The sequence below is a fragment of the Phlebotomus papatasi genome, chromosome 2 (assembly GCF_024763615.1).
Source record: "Phlebotomus papatasi isolate M1 chromosome 2, Ppap_2.1, whole genome shotgun sequence".
Taxonomy (NCBI): Eukaryota; Metazoa; Arthropoda; class Insecta; order Diptera; family Psychodidae; genus Phlebotomus; species Phlebotomus papatasi.
The window spans coordinates 353,402-370,617 of record NC_077223.1 but is presented as its reverse complement, the minus strand read 5'-3'; the positions used below and the strand labels follow the sequence as shown (position 1 = coordinate 370,617).

Here is a 17,216-nt window from a genome sequence, read left to right as displayed (position 1 = left end):
ATTAAAATGCTCCATCCGTTAGTTAATCATCCTAGACTACGTGTCAAAATATGCTAAATTATTTTACTTCTTTATTTTTTTCTTAATTTATTGAAAATAAATAATTTTAGTTTTTCAAAATACTTAATAGGAGCTTCGTCTTTTGCATTACATCGTTTGAAAAATCTCTTAATACTTATAAAATAATTTTTGACTAGACCCATTGATAATCAAGAGAGTGTCACATTGTTATTGGCTTCACTGACTGCTCCTGCATCCCCTCGACCTCGACGATTCAAATTGATACAGAAATTCATGCAATAAAGAGGATTAAGGGAGGTAAGTGTTGTAAGAGGTCCTTAGCAAAGAATACACAAAAACACTGCTCGAACAACTGAATTGTGGGGGGTACAAAAGGCAGGAAAATGTCATCAAATAAGGATTAGGGATGTTTCTGATTCAGCATCACAGCAATTTTATTGATGGTGATGGACCAAAAAAAAAAGGTGAGAAAGGTGTCTAAATTTTAGATACATCACATTTTACGGTCAATAGAATTGTTCAAATGAAATTTTTTTTGCTAGTCCATTATGCAATGTATGAATGTTAGGATTCTCCTTCTTTACTCTTCACCTTCCTTTCACTTTTTGTGATGCATCCTCAATCTCGGGAAAATACATATGAGATGCTCTTGTTATCCTTATTGGTTTTTCTTGTAATCCTGAATTGTCCGGGATTGTCAGTGAAGAGGTAAGGATATAACCTGGCGCATTAGATAGAACGAGAGGGCCTTGCACCATTTTATAATTTATAGAACGTCTATGCTGTGCAGAGGATGAGCAACAGTCTGCTGGATGGTACGAGGAGAAGTGTCCTATTTCGCTAATAAAGTATGTGAATAACAACCATCACAGGATTTAAGAAGGGTGAAATTGGGTTTTCACAGCGCCAAGAGCTCTCACAGAGTTGAATATTCTATTGAGATGAGACTGACTGGCTCTGGATTTGTCACTATGGCACATCGTTTTGTAACTTAACACCTCATGTTTGGCATTTTGTGTGCTCACAGTGACGACGAGACACAGAGATGGATTGAAATCCGGAAAATGTTTTTCCTCAACTTTTTTCACTTTGTATGTATTTATTAGACTTAAAATACTGAATTAGTACTCCTTGTCAACTTCCCTTATTTGTTCGACTTTACTCCAATTTAGCACACAATTAATCAAATTAATATTATTGAAAATCTCTTTAAGTTTTCTTTAAACTTTACTTTAAATCCAGTGTAATTTACTTAATTATCTAACATACATTTAGGAAAAAAATTAATATGTTACCAAATCGATGCATTTCTTGAAGTTTTTATTAAACCACAAACAGCTCTTGAAAGGGCTTTTAACATTGATTTTCAAACGTTTTAGTATCTTTCCCAATTTATCAAGATTTTTTCATATTTTTATGGAAGAGCTTCTTTATGATATTTAACAAACAAATGACAATAATATTTCCAGAAAAAAGATCAATTACAACAATTGAAAATAACTGTAAATTACAAATTTATTAAAAAATGTTGATGCTCTTGGAGCATTTGAAATCAAGACTTTGAATAACTAAATTCGTATAATCTATACCAAACGTGAGCGGGGATTCTGGCTCAAATTGAATCCGGGAAAATAATGTGAAAAGTGAATGTGTGAAGAAATGGATACGGGATTGTCACCTATTGGAGATTTAGACTCAAGTTCTGGAACATCCGAAAGCACTAATCCAACCACAGTTCAACAGAGTGTCAGTTATCAAAATCAGGGACTATACCTCAATTCATCAGCTTCAGGTGTGGATTTTACTAAAGGATACCAGTGATTTTAGCCAACTATTTGAATTTTATCTAGAGAATCATATTTGCAACCGCATTAAAGTGAAAGTGTTTTAAATCTTTATTTTAGTGAAAGAAAATTGATTAAAAAAATTAAAGATTCATTTATTTAAATTAATATAACTAAATTTGTGTATATTTTTTTAGTTTTGTGATAACTCAAGTGATATATATTACATTAAAATTTAAAAAAACAATCAATATTACGGCGTTATCACACTTGCACATTAAAATTTTAATGTTATTCACATTAATTGTCGCTTGTGAGTGTCTAAATATGTTATTTGTGTCTTTGAGTCACTTAATATTTGGGGTTTTTCTATTTATTGATAAAGAAGTAAACTTTGCCTACAAAAATAAGTCTAAATTAACCTAAAGCATAAATATTTTTCACATTGTATGTAGGAGCTGTATTGCGTTCGCAAAGCGTTGTGATGAATAAAATTATCTATCTATCTATCTATCATTAAAAAATTAAAGGGAAAATTGCATTAATTTTTCCCATTAATGCTATGAATCAATTTATATCAAATTTTGCGGGTCAAGTCTACCTTTTTATCAACAAATAGATCAAATTTTGAATATAAAATGATTCAAACACACAAATTACACATTTGGACTCTCACCAGCGACAATTAATGTGAATCATATTAAAATTTTAATGTGAAAGTGTGATAACACAGTTAGTTTGCATTGGACAAAGGACTGAGTCACATTGACCGATAAATTGTTTTCTTCGAAATCCATGCCTTGAAGTCTTTGCTTAAATTTTCAAAATTTAAAATCACATTCTGAAATAAGTTTTATTGTCATAAAATTTATACGATTCTTTTCCAAAAACATGAAATTTTTGTATAAGCAATTTGATTATTATATTTTCTTGTAAGTTAAATTTATTATTTTTATATGAAAATTTTATAATTGATTTTGCTTTAATATTCATTAAAAAAAGAAGAATAAATAAATCGAATACAACTACACACAAAAAGCCAAGACACACACCGCATTCATAGTTTCGTTAAAATTTTGTTTAATTTCTTTAATATTCTTATTTTGTTTAACATAATATTAAAAATACTTCACATTAAAGAAAAAATAGTTTAAAATATATAAAATATAAGTCAAAAATGAGATAATCTGTGCGAAAAAACTACTTCACCATTGCACATTCAACAGTTTAGTCAAGACACAAACTTTGTTCGTTTTAAGAATAACTTTCTTTTCGTTTTTCTTTGTTGTTACTTTATCTAAAAACTTGTAAAATGTTGAGCAAATAAGATGTGAGAAATATATAAGAAAATAGGGAGAAAGTAAATGAAAAGTGTTTGAAATTTTGAGAAGAAAACAGCCAAGGTGCTAATCGAATATTTTAGCTAAGACACAGATTACGCTCAGTGTTTATTAAACTTTTGTGCAATTTTTTTGATTATTTGACTATTTAAATTAATAATTAAATTAATTAATTCAGTTTTCATTAAGAATTGAAAAGAAAATAATGAATTTTATGGTGGGACAATAATGGCAGTGATAAGTATATGATGGTGAATGTGATTCTACCTTAAAATTTCTTTTCAATCAAATTCAACCAACTCGAGCATTCGGAGGACTTGCTTCCTTTTCTTTACTTTATTCAATAATTACAGATCTATAAATAATTGTAAAATATTCTAAAATAATTTTAAAATTTATTTAAAAAAATAACACGGAAAGCAATTAAAATTTTAAGAATAAAACACTTCGCTACCAAGTTAGAATTCAAGCAAGAACCTTTCAATTCAAATTAATTTCAGTGCAAATGTTTGATAAATTAGATGTATTTAAACTGCGGTTTAAAAATAAAACTAATAAAAATGCATCGAAGGACAATCAGAAAATCAAAAAAGTGTAGGAGACTGGGGTATAAAGTCATAAATCGAAAATTTCATCAATTTTTTTTTTCTAAAGTTAGCCTCCATAGACCTTCTTGAATATCCAAAGTTTCTTAGAATTCGAACAAGGAATTTATAAAAGAAAATATTGAAATGTTTAGCCCTGTTTTTGAAATATTTTCCTTACAACAGATATCAATTATTACCTACTTATTTTTCAAAATTAATGCACTGATGATTATTTTCTAATGATTTGTATTCTTTGAATATGAAGCTTCTATCCGTTTTAACATTTTCCAAAGATTTTCTTCTCCAGAATTCTTTTATTAAAAATGACCACTTGGGATAAAAAGTAATAAAAGGAATGGGGCAAAAAGTAACAAAACCGAAGGAATTTCTGATTTGATTTTGAGAATGGTCACAAAATTATCTTTTAGAAAGCGGCTCGATAAATACATTTCCTTACAAAATAGAGGAAAATGACTTTCACAAAATTGTAGAACGGTAAATTACCTATAAAACTGCGTTAATTAGAAATTTCAGGCTCGCTCGGGTAGCTTATAAAAAAATAAAATACCCGTTTTGTTACTTTTCCCCAGTCTCCTCTACAATTTAGAAAGTGTCACAAAATGTCTCTTTGCTACCAGTTTTGGTAAAACAAATGTTTTGAAAAGATTTATGATGAGATTCAGAATGTACAATATTAATTTGAGTTGTTTTTGTGTGATTCCACTGAGAAAACTTCTTACACTGAGAAAAAAAGAGGGTGCGATTAACCTTTTTCCTCATAGTTTTAACACTTTTTAGGTGTAAAAACATATCAACATTTTTTAATGTTAATTTTACACCTTATTAAGGTTAAAATTAACATGAAAAAGGGTAACGTTAACCCATAATACACCTAAAAAGCATAATATTTACATCGATTTCGGATCAATACCGCAGGGTAAAATAAACCTTTCCGGAATGTTATTTTAACTTTTTCGGATTTCTCTCAGTGTCTAAAATATTTTTTGAGATTAAATGCTGGTAACATTGTGTTGAAAACTTTAATAAATTTGCTGAAAGGTTATTTTAAATTAACCATGCCTTGTCTATGACAAATATGTGATAGAGAGTAAGAAAATGTTTTATTTTCATTATATTTTTACAAAGATTTATTCAAGAAAAAATGCACTGAACATTTTTTTTAATTTAATGGATCTAACATTTATTTTATCATTTATATATATTTTTTAATTATAATCACTTTATTCATTTTGTCTATTTCATTTTTTTATTATTTTTACGTTACTGAGAAATTTATAATTATATTGAAAATTGTTTAAGGCTTAATGTTTCAACTTGCGAGATTCTTTTTTTTTATAAAAATTTGAATGTACGAAAATTCAGTGCTACTTGCAATTTTTTATATAAACCTAATTTTGATATTTTAAATATAACATTATTAATTTACAAAAAGCGAAAAATAGGAATGAATATACAGTGTTTCAACGAATAAATCCCATAAATAGTGATTAATACCTCAAAAATGTCCGTGCGCAGCCCTTTAGGCTAAAATCGCAAATAAAGTTATAATTCCATACAAAAAAGTGTATCAGGAATGTTCAATTATTATGAGTCATGAAAGATAATATTACTTTATACAAAATAATTTCTCTTACATATTTACTCAATTAAATTTGCATGAAATGCTTTTCGCTTACAATAAAGTAAATAATCAGTTGTCAAACGATCTGATAATAATAACATTGTATTTTATCATTGCAATGTTAACTTACTGAAAATTTAATGACTACAAATCACGTAATTCTTGATCACCCAACGAGTTTAAATTTCATTAAAAATTATTTCACTCCATTCCTACACCGAAAAAGACAATTCTCATAATTTAGAAGTGCAATAAATAAATAAACTTCCGGCGGGAACATCCTCCCTTATGGCTTCTACATACTAGGAGCAATTTCTTTAAAAAATGCCTTTTTAAAGAAAATTTCCCCTATCCTTGTAGGCGGAAACGTCAGATTTTTTTAAAAAAGGCAATTTTTGACGAAAATTGCTTCTAGTGTGTACACTAAGAAAAAAATGGGAGTGCGATTAACATTTTTTCCTCATAACTTTAACACTTTTTAGGTGTAAAAATATATCAACATTTTTTAATGTTAATTTTACACCTTTTTAAGTGTAAAATTGACATGAAAAAAGGTAACTTTAACCCATAATACACCTAGAAAGCATAATATTTACACTAATTTCGGATCAATAATGCAGGGTAAAATTAACATTTCCGGAATGTTATTTTAACTTTTTCGGATTTCTCTCAGTGTAGACACCATTAGGGTAGAATTACATTGACCGTCGAATATTCATACCCTTCACGTCATTATTGGGGCTATTTCAATGACAAATAAAGATGTTTTTTAGCACTTTACTGTTCTCAATTGCTTCTGCATTATCGACTTTTCTTTGTGTTGCTTCCTGTCTGGGCTGATTTCCCAAGTCCTCAAACCATCAAACAGTCAGGACAGGTACCAATGTAAAGAAAAGTCGATTATGTATATAGAAGCACTTATGAACAGTAAACCGGTAAAGAAAAACATGTTTATTTTTCATTGAAATAACACCTCAAAGCCTCACTGCTTTATTGGAATTCTTGAGAGCAATTTTCAATTATTAATTATTAGGGTAGAGCAAGTACTTTTGGCCACTTTAAGGTTTCATGTGCTTATAATTTTTATAATATTTATTTAAATAAAATGAAATTTTGTGCAAATTTTTGAGAAAAAAAAACTCTCTCAAATTCGGGCATTTGGGACCGAAATGTCACCCGAATTAGAGAGATATTCGGGCGTCAAGTTGTTTGAAATGTAGCGATTTTTTGTTCATTTGCATACTGATATTGAGTTTACATGCTCATTGCTATTATAAATTGCATGAAAACCACTTAATAATGCAAAATCACATCAAAACTAAGACAAATCATGACAAATTTGAGCATTTTTGCTTCATTTGATAATCATAATCGAACTTGAAAAATGTCAAAAAACTATTTTCGAATTTAACTTCCACCTGAATTAAAAAGTAGCCCCATCTTAAAAGAGCCGAATTAGCGAGAGTCTACTGAACAATTAAAAATCATAAATCATTTAAAAATACCGAAAAAGCTAACATTGTTGATTGGTCGCTTGAATCAGCAATAGTTGTATTTTATTTTGCTCGTAAGTTAGCAATTCTCGTAACTCAACAAGACAACACACAATTTAAGCGATCTGCTGATTTAAGGTGCACGTTATCAACGAAAATATGCCTTAGTGCTAATTTTGCTAGGAACTTACGGTATTTGCTGATCCAAGCGACGAATGACCGAGATATGTGTTTGACGATCAATGTGATTCTCTGTTTACTGCTAGAAAAAAAATCTTGAAAAATAGTAGCACAATATCAACGAAACTATGCCTCTATGCCTATTTTATTGCAGGATACCGAAGCAATAGCGTGAAAACTGTTTTCTTCTCGGAAAAGCTCCAGGCTTTCACATCGGACAAAGAGTATGATCGGAAGTTAGTAGACATTAATTATGGTGAAATGAAAGTATCCAGCGGAGATTTAAGCTACTTCGAGACCTCTCATCATCAGAAATCTTCACCCCCTTCATCCCTGCAACCGTCCACATACGAAATGGGATCAGCACAATTATCCAAGCCCCTCATTGATTCCATGATGCACGTTGATCAGCAGCCACAGCATCCCAATCCGCCCCAAATATCTGAGAACAACAACACCTTCCTTGGCATGGCGCCGATGACAGTGAATCCGGAGATCAGTCGGAAGTGTCTCAGTTTCAGTGCCAGTCAGGTGCAGTGCTTATGTGAGGCTCTGCAGCAGAAGGGGGACGTTGAGAAGCTGGCCACGTTCCTCTGGAGTCTGCCGCCGAGTGAATTGCTGCGCACGAACGAGAGCGTCCTGAGGGCACGAGCCCTTGTGGCCTACCACCGAGGGCTGTTCCACGAGCTGTACTCCCTGCTGGAGTCGCACTGTTTCCCGCCCAAATACCACAGTGAATTGCAAAATCTCTGGTATAAGGCACACTACAAGGAGGCGGAAAAAGTTCGTGGGCGATCACTTGGAGCTGTGGATAAGTACAGACTACGCAAGAAGTATCCCTTACCCAAGACAATTTGGGATGGTGAGGAGACGGTTTACTGCTTCAAGGAACGTAGCAGAAATGCCCTTAAAGATTGCTACACGAGAAACAGGTAAATTAATTTTGAAAAATAATTAAAACAATTATTTTTTGTTTAATTTAAAAACATGAAAAATTTGAAAATTAGGAAAATTTTAAAATAAACTAATATTTTGTCATTTATGCTTTTCTAGAAAATTGCTTAACATAATAAATTGTGACTGCATACTTTTCCATCGCCGTCTTCGCGTAATGATTAAAACCTTTAGAGCAATAACAGGTGGAAACGTCAAAATTCTGTCAAAAATGTAACTTTTCACAAAAGAAAAATAAAGTTCACCGAGATTTTTATAATTAAAAACTGAGCTATAAAGTATAATTGCTTAAAAAGACCTTTAACCCTCTCTTTCGCACTCTTCTTCACAGTAATTTAATTTAGATCTTAATTTAATTTTAATCTTAATGGCTCCGGCACAGCTTTTAGATCAGGAAAATTTGATGAAATCGAAATTCTAATCCCTCTCTTGCTGACAGGTTTTACATGTGTCTATCTCACTTTTTCGCACTCTTCTTCTTCCTTTAAGCATCACAACAAATTCAATTTAGTTCAGTCCAATTTTAAGTCCAAAAAAATGCGATAGACATATGCAAATCTTTTGAGAAAGAATGGGATGCGGATTTCAATTTCATGAAATTTTATCGATCTAAAAGGTGTGCTGATTTAATCTGCCGATTTAATTTCAGTGAAATTAAATCGGTTAAAATTTCAAATTTTACTTCTTACTCATTTAAAGAGAATCAGGTATATTTGTCTCTTCATTCACAGAAATTTCAATTTCAATATTTCAATTGAATGATATTAAACTAAATTATAAAAAGTTTATAAGAACCATAAGCTTTCACTATGACAAAATTGAAGAGTTATGGCTCCGGCACGCACTTTAGGTCAGGAAAATTTCATGAAATCGAAATTCGCATCCCTTTCTTTCTTAAAAGTTTCGCATATGTCTATCCTATATGCTCGCACTCTCCTTCTTCTTTTGAACATCACATATTTGAACATATTGGCACATGCAGATTATTTTGAGAAATATAAGGACGTGAACTTTGATTTCATAAAATTTTACCAGTTAGAGATTAGTCTTTTTTGTAATTTTAAAACAGTTTTTAACTAAATTTTTTTCAAGAATAGAATATGTTTCATGCTATTTGGATAAAAAATTAGTTAAAGTGTTCACTCTGTGATTCAAGTGTCCTGTAGGGGAATTCTGTAATTTTCGTGGCATTGTCAAGCGTGAGTTCGAAACCTGACAATGTCATTCAAGCTTTTTTTGTCATATCATATGAGTTCGAAAATGCAATTCATTGAATTATTAATGAAATCCCTTTACTTGATGATTTTATGAAAATACAGTACGTCTTGGTTGATTAGTTCAATAAAATTCATTGTCATTTGAATTGCCAGGAATCTCAAATATGAGACTTCTGACAATGCCACGTGAGCTGAAATGGCAATGTCAACAGAATCGCACTTTCGAAAAAGCTCTCCTAAGATTCGAACCCAATTTGTCATATGGCAGGAGGGGAATTCTGTAACGTTCTGGCAATGCCATATGATAAATTGGGTTCGAATCTTATAAGAGATTTTTCGAAAATGCGATTCTGTAGCCGTAATATTGCCATTTCAGCTCTTGTGGCATTGCCAGAAGTCACATATTTGGGATTTCTTGTAATTCAAATGACAATGAATTTTGTTAAACAAATCAACCAAGCCGTACTGTATTTTCATAAAATCATCAAGATTCCATTTAAAATTCAATGAATTGCATTTTCGTACTCATATATGATGTGACGAAAAAAAAAGCTCGAATGGCATTGTCAGGCTTCGAACTCACGCGTGACAATGCCACGAAAATTACAGAATCTCCCTATTGGGGAGAATTCTGTAACACTCTGGCAATGCCATATGACATTTGCATTCGAATCTCAGGAGAAATTTTCGAAAAAGTGATTCTGTAACAGTGACATTGTCATTTGAGGTTATGTGGCATTGTCTACACAACATCATTAAGTACAGAGATTTCATTAAAAATAATAAAAGAATTGGATTTTCGAATTCATATGAGGAAAAGCTCGATTGGCATTTTCAGGTTTCGATGTCACGCATTACGTCAAAAAGTGTCCTGTTTTCAAACTAAATTGCAGAGTCAGATTAAAACAGAAACAAAGGAAAATTTCTGTCATTATGAAGCTTGAGACCGTGCAAAGCATGGGCACTTTCCCTTAAAGAGTTCCCCTACTGGGTTCTAGTTCAGTTTAAATCACTCAAATACTCTTTCATTTGGGATACAGTAGACTCTCTCAAATTCGGGCATATGGGACCGAAATGTCAGCCGTATTAGACAGAAATTCGGGCGACAAACTTTTTGAAATGCAACGATTTTTTATTCATGTGCATACAGATATTGAGTTTACACACTCATATATATTTGATTCATTTGATAATCATAATCAAACTTGAAAAATGACAACAAACTTTTTTCAAATGTAACCGCTGCCCGAATTAAAAAGTAGCCCGATCTTAAAAGAGCCGAATTAGCGAGAGTCTACTGTACTAAAATTCACTGTAAGGGAAGAGTACCAGCATTCTGCAGTGTTCCTCAGATCGTCAGGTTATTTACCATATTGGTACACTAATTCAAATGAATTTTTAAAAATCATTAGCTACTTTTTACGATTTTCCTCTCACAAGAATGCAGTGGATTAGCTCGGATTTAATCTATAAAACTAATTTTCCATGAGACACCTGATTAAATTCGTGACGACCCGAGGTACACAGTGAATGGTTGCAATTTCACATATTTTTTTATTAATTTATTGCAAATATTAAAAATTTAAATGCACAGCATACACAAAAATACTAAATAGCATTTTGAGGCTCATATTTTCAACTAAATATCCAGCATGTCTCTTAACATTCCGATCCGGGGTGCTCTTCCCTTATGTCTTTTAAGAAATGAAGAAAGATAATATTCAAAATAATTTCGGAACATCTTTATTCAGCCATTCTACATCATCTCCGCATAATAAGGAAAATTTGATAGTCTTCTAACAATGTCACTTTAAAACAATTCTTTTGGTTGAAAATCTTTCGTGAAAAACGACACCACAAATAGAATTTTCTCTTGCAGATATCCGACGCCGGACGAGAAGAAAACCTTGGCCAAGAAGACAGGACTAACCATGACTCAAGTATCTAATTGGTTCAAGAACCGCCGACAACGAGATAGAACGCCTCAAGCGAGAACGTAAGTCTTCAAGTGATACTATGATAAGAATTTTAGTGTTTCTATCGAGTCAAAATCAATATTATATTCCACAAAAAATTGGTCCACCAATACCTCGAAAATTTTAAAGGCCAAATGTTAATTTCCATATGTTTCGCATTGAAGGATCGTGAGAGGCATCTCTCAACATGTTGCAAGGATGCTGAACTTCTTTAGAAAATCCACTAGTAAATCATGTGAATTTTCTGGCCTGAGAGACATGGAACAAAAGACATCCTAAATTTCAAGATCATTAACCATGAATAGATCATAGGGCAAGTGGACATGTGCTCTAAAATCTTTCTCTCTCTCTGTTGCCTTGGTCTTTGCTAAATGACCAGAAGAATTAAAAAAAAAATGGTCACAGAAACGGAGAAGAGATGTAAAAATTGCATTTGGAGGGCTAAAAATAATTTATTGGTATTGCATTTTGAAGTGTAGTGAAGAAGTGCAACATCAATTGCAAATAAGGAATACATAAAGTGCAGAGAATAATTCACGAAAGTCACGTTTGTTTTGACGAAATCAATCTCTGTGCCCTTTTCCTCAATCATTACACGGCGCTTCTGGACCAATTATTTGCTCTTAAGCCGGACCATTGCCTTCCACTTTCAATTCACAAACATATTTTATTCCAGTGATATGATTATGCCTGTGATTCCCGTCACTCCAACGGTGGATGCCAATTTTGGGAGGCTCTTCAACTCCTCCAACTACAGCCATACCTACCAGGAAGTCGTCTACAATGGCCAGTGAGTGGCACTCCGCAGTGTACATAAATTGTGTTTATGCTAAACTTCGTCTTAATTACACTTTAAGTAAATAATAATAATTCTATAGTGAATAATAATAATAATAATGTGCAATTTCATTATGGTGTCTTTCATTTTTTTTGTTGGGTATTTGGAGGAATATTAAAAACCAAGTTTTTAAATAAAAAAAATTAATTATTCGTATAACAAGACATTCACTAAAGAAGAGTTCATGAATTTTCATTTCAAACTCAGCTTCTGTAGTGCGAAGTGAATATTGACTTTGACTGATCGGACTGAAACTTTATGAGCGCATGTTTTAACACACTTGGATCTCATATACAAAAAGCCGTTTATTAAAGTCAAACTTCTTGATTTTTCTGTTCTGTATTATATCGCTCCTTGGAGATTGCAAGGGGTCAACTCACTTTTTTGCGATTTTGACATTCCAATACACTTAGAAAGACAATTTAATAAATTTTCAGATGATATAAGTCATTAAATTTCGTTATTAGAAATGTTTTTCAAAATTTTAAGCTTTTCGATTACTTGCACAATTTTGTTTGAAGTAAAGGGGCACAAAATGTATTCATCGTTCAAATTTTTGTGAAACAGGGGACTAACTCAAGCAAGTTGATCCCTTGTCATTCTAATTTCAGCAAAATTTGCACATCATTTAGAACGACAAGGAGCTAACTCATCAAAAAACATATTTTGAAAGATAAAAATATAAAAGTTTCGATGTTTATATTAGTGCTCATACAAATAGAAAAAAAATTGTTTTTGTTCAGTCATTAAATTGAGATACTTATTTACACAAAGTTGAATCTTTCATGCCGTCTCCTGAAAAATGACCGAAAATTAGTTGGTCCCTTGTAATTTCCAAGGAGCGATATATACTCATCTCTCCAATACTCTGATGACAGCTGTCAAACTGTATATTTATCTGTCATTTTCATTCCTTTATTATCCGAATATCAGTTACAGTAGACTCTCTCAAATTCGGGCATTTGGGACCAAAATGTCACCCGAATTAGAGAGAAATACGGGTGACAAACTTTTTGAAATACACCGTTTTTTATTCATGTGCATATAGATATTGAGTTTACACACTCATATATAACGTAAATTGCATGAAAATCCCTCAATAATGCAAAATCACATCAAAACTAAGACAAACCATGCCAAATTTGAGCATATTTGATTTATTTGATAATCATAATCAAACTTGAAAAATGACAACAAACTTTTTTCAAATGTAACCGCTGCCCGAATTAAAAAGTAGCCCCATCCTAAAAGAGCCGAATTAGCGAGAGTCTACTGTATATGCAAACTATTTGCAGTAGAGTCTCGCTATAGGCCATCGCTCTATAGTCCACAATTTATCGACCGTTGATTTCAAAACACTGATTTTAAGTTAGGTTATGTTTTTTAGTATGCGACATGCATAATTATTTTAATATTTTTGGCAAACTTTATTAAGTAGTTGTGATAATTGTGATCCACAATGAAGAGAGCAAGGACAAGTACCACAATCACAAAGAAAGTGGAAGCCGTCGAGCAATTTCAATACTAAAAATCGTTGATAATTTTAAAAAATTACATGAACTATAGTGCGACCCAAGTGTCAAATTTGAAACCAAATATGGACTATAGCGAGACTCTACTGTATGAGGTAAATTTGAAAAGCGATTTAAATAAACCATTGTCACTGAAAGCAGCCCGAGAAATTGGCACCAACTTTATTTTGTATACATCACGGCGTTCTTGTAGGTTATTCGAAAGAAATCTCCTGAGCTTATGCAAATTTTCTGGGTGCATAAAGCCATTTCACGAGATTTTCTTCGGTCGCAAAAATGTGCATAATCCCGGGACTCAGTGCAAAATTGAGCTTTTTTATACAGAGTTCCGGCTTAAGTTACAGTGCTGTCTCTCTATATGCACAGTTTGGGTACTTTTTTTGACAATTCTCTCTCTGAATATGCACAACTTTTTTTTTGAAATTCCCAACGGTTTTTCCTTTCTTTTAATTAATTATCATTTTTTTATTGTTCTAGAATTTCCCGTGTTATTTTAAATATAATATGAGACAGAAAAAATAAAATTAAGAAAATTAAAAACAAGAAAAATTAGTTACCAAGAAAATAATTTTCTTTATTATGACCAGCGCACAATAAATTTTGTTTGTAAACATGTTTTCAAAATTTCCCATGAGAATGAGTGATGACTAAATCTAGATTTCACTCACTCTCATTGAAATGTCAAAAACATGTTTACTAAACAAAAGCTATTATGCGTTGAGCATTACTTTGTCAAAATGTAAACAAATTGATTTTGAATGCAACCGATACAAAAGCTGTGCATATAGAGAGTGTGCATATAGAAAGACAGCACTGTAAAACGGATTGAAAGAATTTGATATGAATTGCCTACTTGGGAGTTACTTTATAAAAATCATTTTTAAAATTCTCCTAACGTATACAAATATTTGTCACGTGGTAAATTTGAAATGCACTTTTTATAAACCGTTGGTGTTGAAAATAGGCTGAAAAATTGGCACTAGAGATGTCTTGCATACATCACGGCGTTTTCGTAAGTTATTCTAAAGATATCTCCTGTAGGCCCTGTAGGTATGCAATTTAACTGTGTTACTGGAGTTAATTCGAGAGCTTTTTTCGGTCATGAAAAATTTTTTCAAAGCGGGTCTTCCTGTATAGGGGAAAATGGGGTAGTACCCCATTGTAGGCCCATTGAAAATGGCCCCCAATGTAGGCAAATTTGTAGGAGTCGATTCTTCTACAATAGTCCTAACGGTTAATTATTTGAAAGTTGTATGCCCACTTTCCCTTCATGACAGCATTAGAGAAAGGGAATGCGAGAGGGAAATAGAGGCAGTCTTGGGTTGACCATGAAAGAAGAAGTATGAAGCTCCGAGTCCTGGGCTCCTGAAAACGAATAAATTGTTATCCAGGGCCCAGGACAATAAATTTGAATAATTCTGTGTGCATAATCCCGAAGTGGATAATCCCAGGACCCCGTATACTTTGTTTTGTTACTTGGTGTCATTATGGTTCTAATCCTTGTTCTAATCTAAACCTTACTGAATCACAGATTCAATAAATTAAGCAAGCTTTACATTATTTTATTGCTATTTTATTCGAGATACCGTCCACAAGTTTTTACTTTAGAAAGATTTACTTAAACCGCCACTTAAACTTTTTTGCTGTTAAATGCGTTTTGTGTGACCTAATCTGCGATTCTTTTCTAAAAATCTCACAGTTTGTCTTGGTCAGTGAATTAATAAATTATATACGACTATCAGTGGGTCTTCCGGACGCTTCCATTCAAACATCAGTTCAGCATTTCAACGGTTTATTGAATTCAAACCTGACCAGTTCCACGACTACCAATATTCAAGTATCACAGTTTATTTTTCCTCTTCCTCCAGACAACAGCTGGATTTTCTTCCCAACCCCCCAGTAATTCCGTAAATGTCTTCTTATTTACTGAAGCATCTGCCTAATAGAGTAAGTCAAGTGCTCACCCAGTCATACTTTACTGGTAAGAATTTTTCTAATTGAATATCATTCGTGGAATTGCTGATAAGAATGCCTTTTAGTCCAAACTTGGAGATCTGTCGGCTTCCGAGGGTCACACAGTTCTGCTGATTTTGCCAGACTCAAAACAATGGATGTGAAGATTCTACCGGCTCTTCAGGACAACTACATGTACCTGATTATTGACAAGGCCACTAAGGATGCGGCAATTGTGGATCCAGTAGATCCAGGATCGGTGCTTGCTGCCGTTGATGAGGAGAAGGTCAACTTGGTGAAAGTTTGTAAGTTTGATAAGGAAAATTGTGGTGATAAGAGAGATAATTCCATTTTTATCTGTTAGTAACGACGCACCATCATTGGGATCATGCCGGAGGGAATGAGAAGCTGGTCAAGGATTTCAAGGGAAATACTCTGGAAGTTTTCGGTGGAGATGAGAGGATTGGAGCTCTAACGAAGAAAGTAATCGATGGAGATACCTTCAAGATAGGAAACTTGAATGTTCGCTGCCTCTTCACTCCTTGCCACACAACTGGTCACATCTGCTACTATGTCCAATCCGGAGATGAGGGGGCAGTTTTCACAGGAGACACTTTGTTCAGTGCCGGCTGTGGGCGCTTCTTTGAGGGCACTCCACAGCAAATGTACACAGCTCTGGTGGATAAACTGTCTGCTCTTCCGGATGACACTAAAGTCTTCTGTGGGCATGAGTACACAGCATCCAATCTTAAGTTCGCTCAGCATGTAGAACCCCAGAACCCGGCTGTTGAGCAGAGAATCCAGTGGACAAAGGAGAGACGCGATGCTAAACTTCCAACTGTCCCTTCTACAATTGGAGAAGAGAAGTCCTTCAATCCCTTCATGAGAGTCAACGAGAAGAGTGTTCAGGAGCACGCTAAGGAATCTGATGGCGTCGCTACAATGGGATTCCTCAGGCGTGAGAAGGATTCCTTCAAGGCCTAATTTCTTTTATCTGTTTTTGGTGCAGGGAATACTCCTTTTCTATTTTTTTCTATATCTTGCTCGAAAAGACCAATAAAACTTGGAGAAAGTCACTTTTCCCAAATTTTCTTTTCTATTTTTGTGCATTGGAATTGTAAATTTCGGGAAATCCCGGCTTGAAGACCAACATTTCTTGCATATCTAATAAAGATATTTAATTCAGGGATATAATCAATCCACCACAATGACCACAATCAAGTTAAATTAAATAAAATAAAATAAATTTGGTTTTAGCAAATTAAAATGAATGATAATTGACCACTTAAAAACAAATTTGCATCGCCACCTTTGAGCGCCATTTGTTTTTCGAGAGTTGGCTGCACTGCTGCAAATACAAATCCCCATGTAGAGAAACCAGATTTGGAACTACTGAACTTTCCGAGGACAATTCTACAATATCGAAGGGTATTTCTTGCGTGTTTTTCTGGAATTAAATTTCTTTAATTTTTTTTTTTATTTTTTTTTTTTTTATTTATTTATTATCATCTCTCTATTTCTTTTTTGACCCACCCCCCGTGCGGCCATCGCCGTCTTAGCGTTGGTTCCAACCTACTCCGGGATGAAAACGATGGAAAATCCCTTCTCAGGTTGTATATTTTGTGATCATACATTTTTTTTTTGATTTTTTGAAATTGATGTTATTCTGATTTTTACGGGATATTGGGGCAAATGTAAA

The 17,216-nt window shown here is 33.0% G+C and overlaps 2 protein-coding genes across 3 annotated transcripts; both read left to right on the top strand.

Moving 5' to 3' along the window:
* The first annotated feature begins 1,621 nt into the window (after nucleotides 1-1,621).
* Nucleotides 1,622-12,103, top strand: LOC129802057 (uncharacterized). 2 transcript variants are annotated; one of them, XM_055847610.1, is made up of 4 exons: nucleotides 1,622-1,813; nucleotides 7,202-7,979; nucleotides 11,098-11,214; nucleotides 11,871-12,103. In XM_055847610.1, the coding sequence occupies exons 1-4, from the start codon at nucleotides 1,669-1,671 to the stop codon at nucleotides 11,986-11,988; spliced, it is 1,158 nt and encodes a 385-aa protein (XP_055703585.1). In that variant the 5' UTR covers nucleotides 1,622-1,668; the 3' UTR covers nucleotides 11,989-12,103. The 2 variants fall into 2 exon arrangements, with proteins under 2 accessions (XP_055703585.1, XP_055703587.1); XM_055847612.1 differs by lacking the exons at nucleotides 11,098-11,214; nucleotides 11,871-12,103 and adding an exon at nucleotides 8,101-8,368 and having other exon boundaries at nucleotides 1,628-1,813.
* A 3,201-nt stretch (nucleotides 12,104-15,304) lies between these two features.
* LOC129802056 (hydroxyacylglutathione hydrolase, mitochondrial) lies at nucleotides 15,305-16,604 on the top strand. Its single transcript, XM_055847609.1, has 4 exons — nucleotides 15,305-15,354; nucleotides 15,433-15,545; nucleotides 15,604-15,822; nucleotides 15,882-16,604. Exons 2-4 carry the CDS (start codon nucleotides 15,476-15,478, stop codon nucleotides 16,499-16,501), a joined length of 909 nt encoding a protein of 302 aa, XP_055703584.1. The 5' UTR covers nucleotides 15,305-15,354; nucleotides 15,433-15,475; the 3' UTR covers nucleotides 16,502-16,604.
* The last annotated feature ends 612 nt before the right edge of the window (nucleotides 16,605-17,216 follow it).

Bases quoted from the DNA above. Each gene is read 5' to 3' on its own strand.
- LOC129802057 (XM_055847610.1), top strand. From the start codon at position 1,669: ATGTGTGAAGAAATGGATACGGGATTGTCACCTATTGGAGATTTAGAC. The intron at 7,980-11,097 runs GTAAATTAATTT...TTTCTCTTGCAG, and splicing joins GATTGCTACACGAGAAACAG to ATATCCGACGCCGGACGAGA. The intron at 11,215-11,870 runs GTAAGTCTTCAA...ATTTTATTCCAG, and splicing joins AGAACGCCTCAAGCGAGAAC to TGATATGATTATGCCTGTGA.
- LOC129802056 (XM_055847609.1), top strand. From the start codon at position 15,476: ATGTCTTCTTATTTACTGAAGCATCTGCCTAATAGAGTAAGTCAAGTG. The intron at 15,546-15,603 runs GTAAGAATTTTT...AATGCCTTTTAG, and splicing joins CACCCAGTCATACTTTACTG to TCCAAACTTGGAGATCTGTC. The intron at 15,823-15,881 runs GTAAGTTTGATA...TTTATCTGTTAG, and splicing joins GGTCAACTTGGTGAAAGTTT to TAACGACGCACCATCATTGG.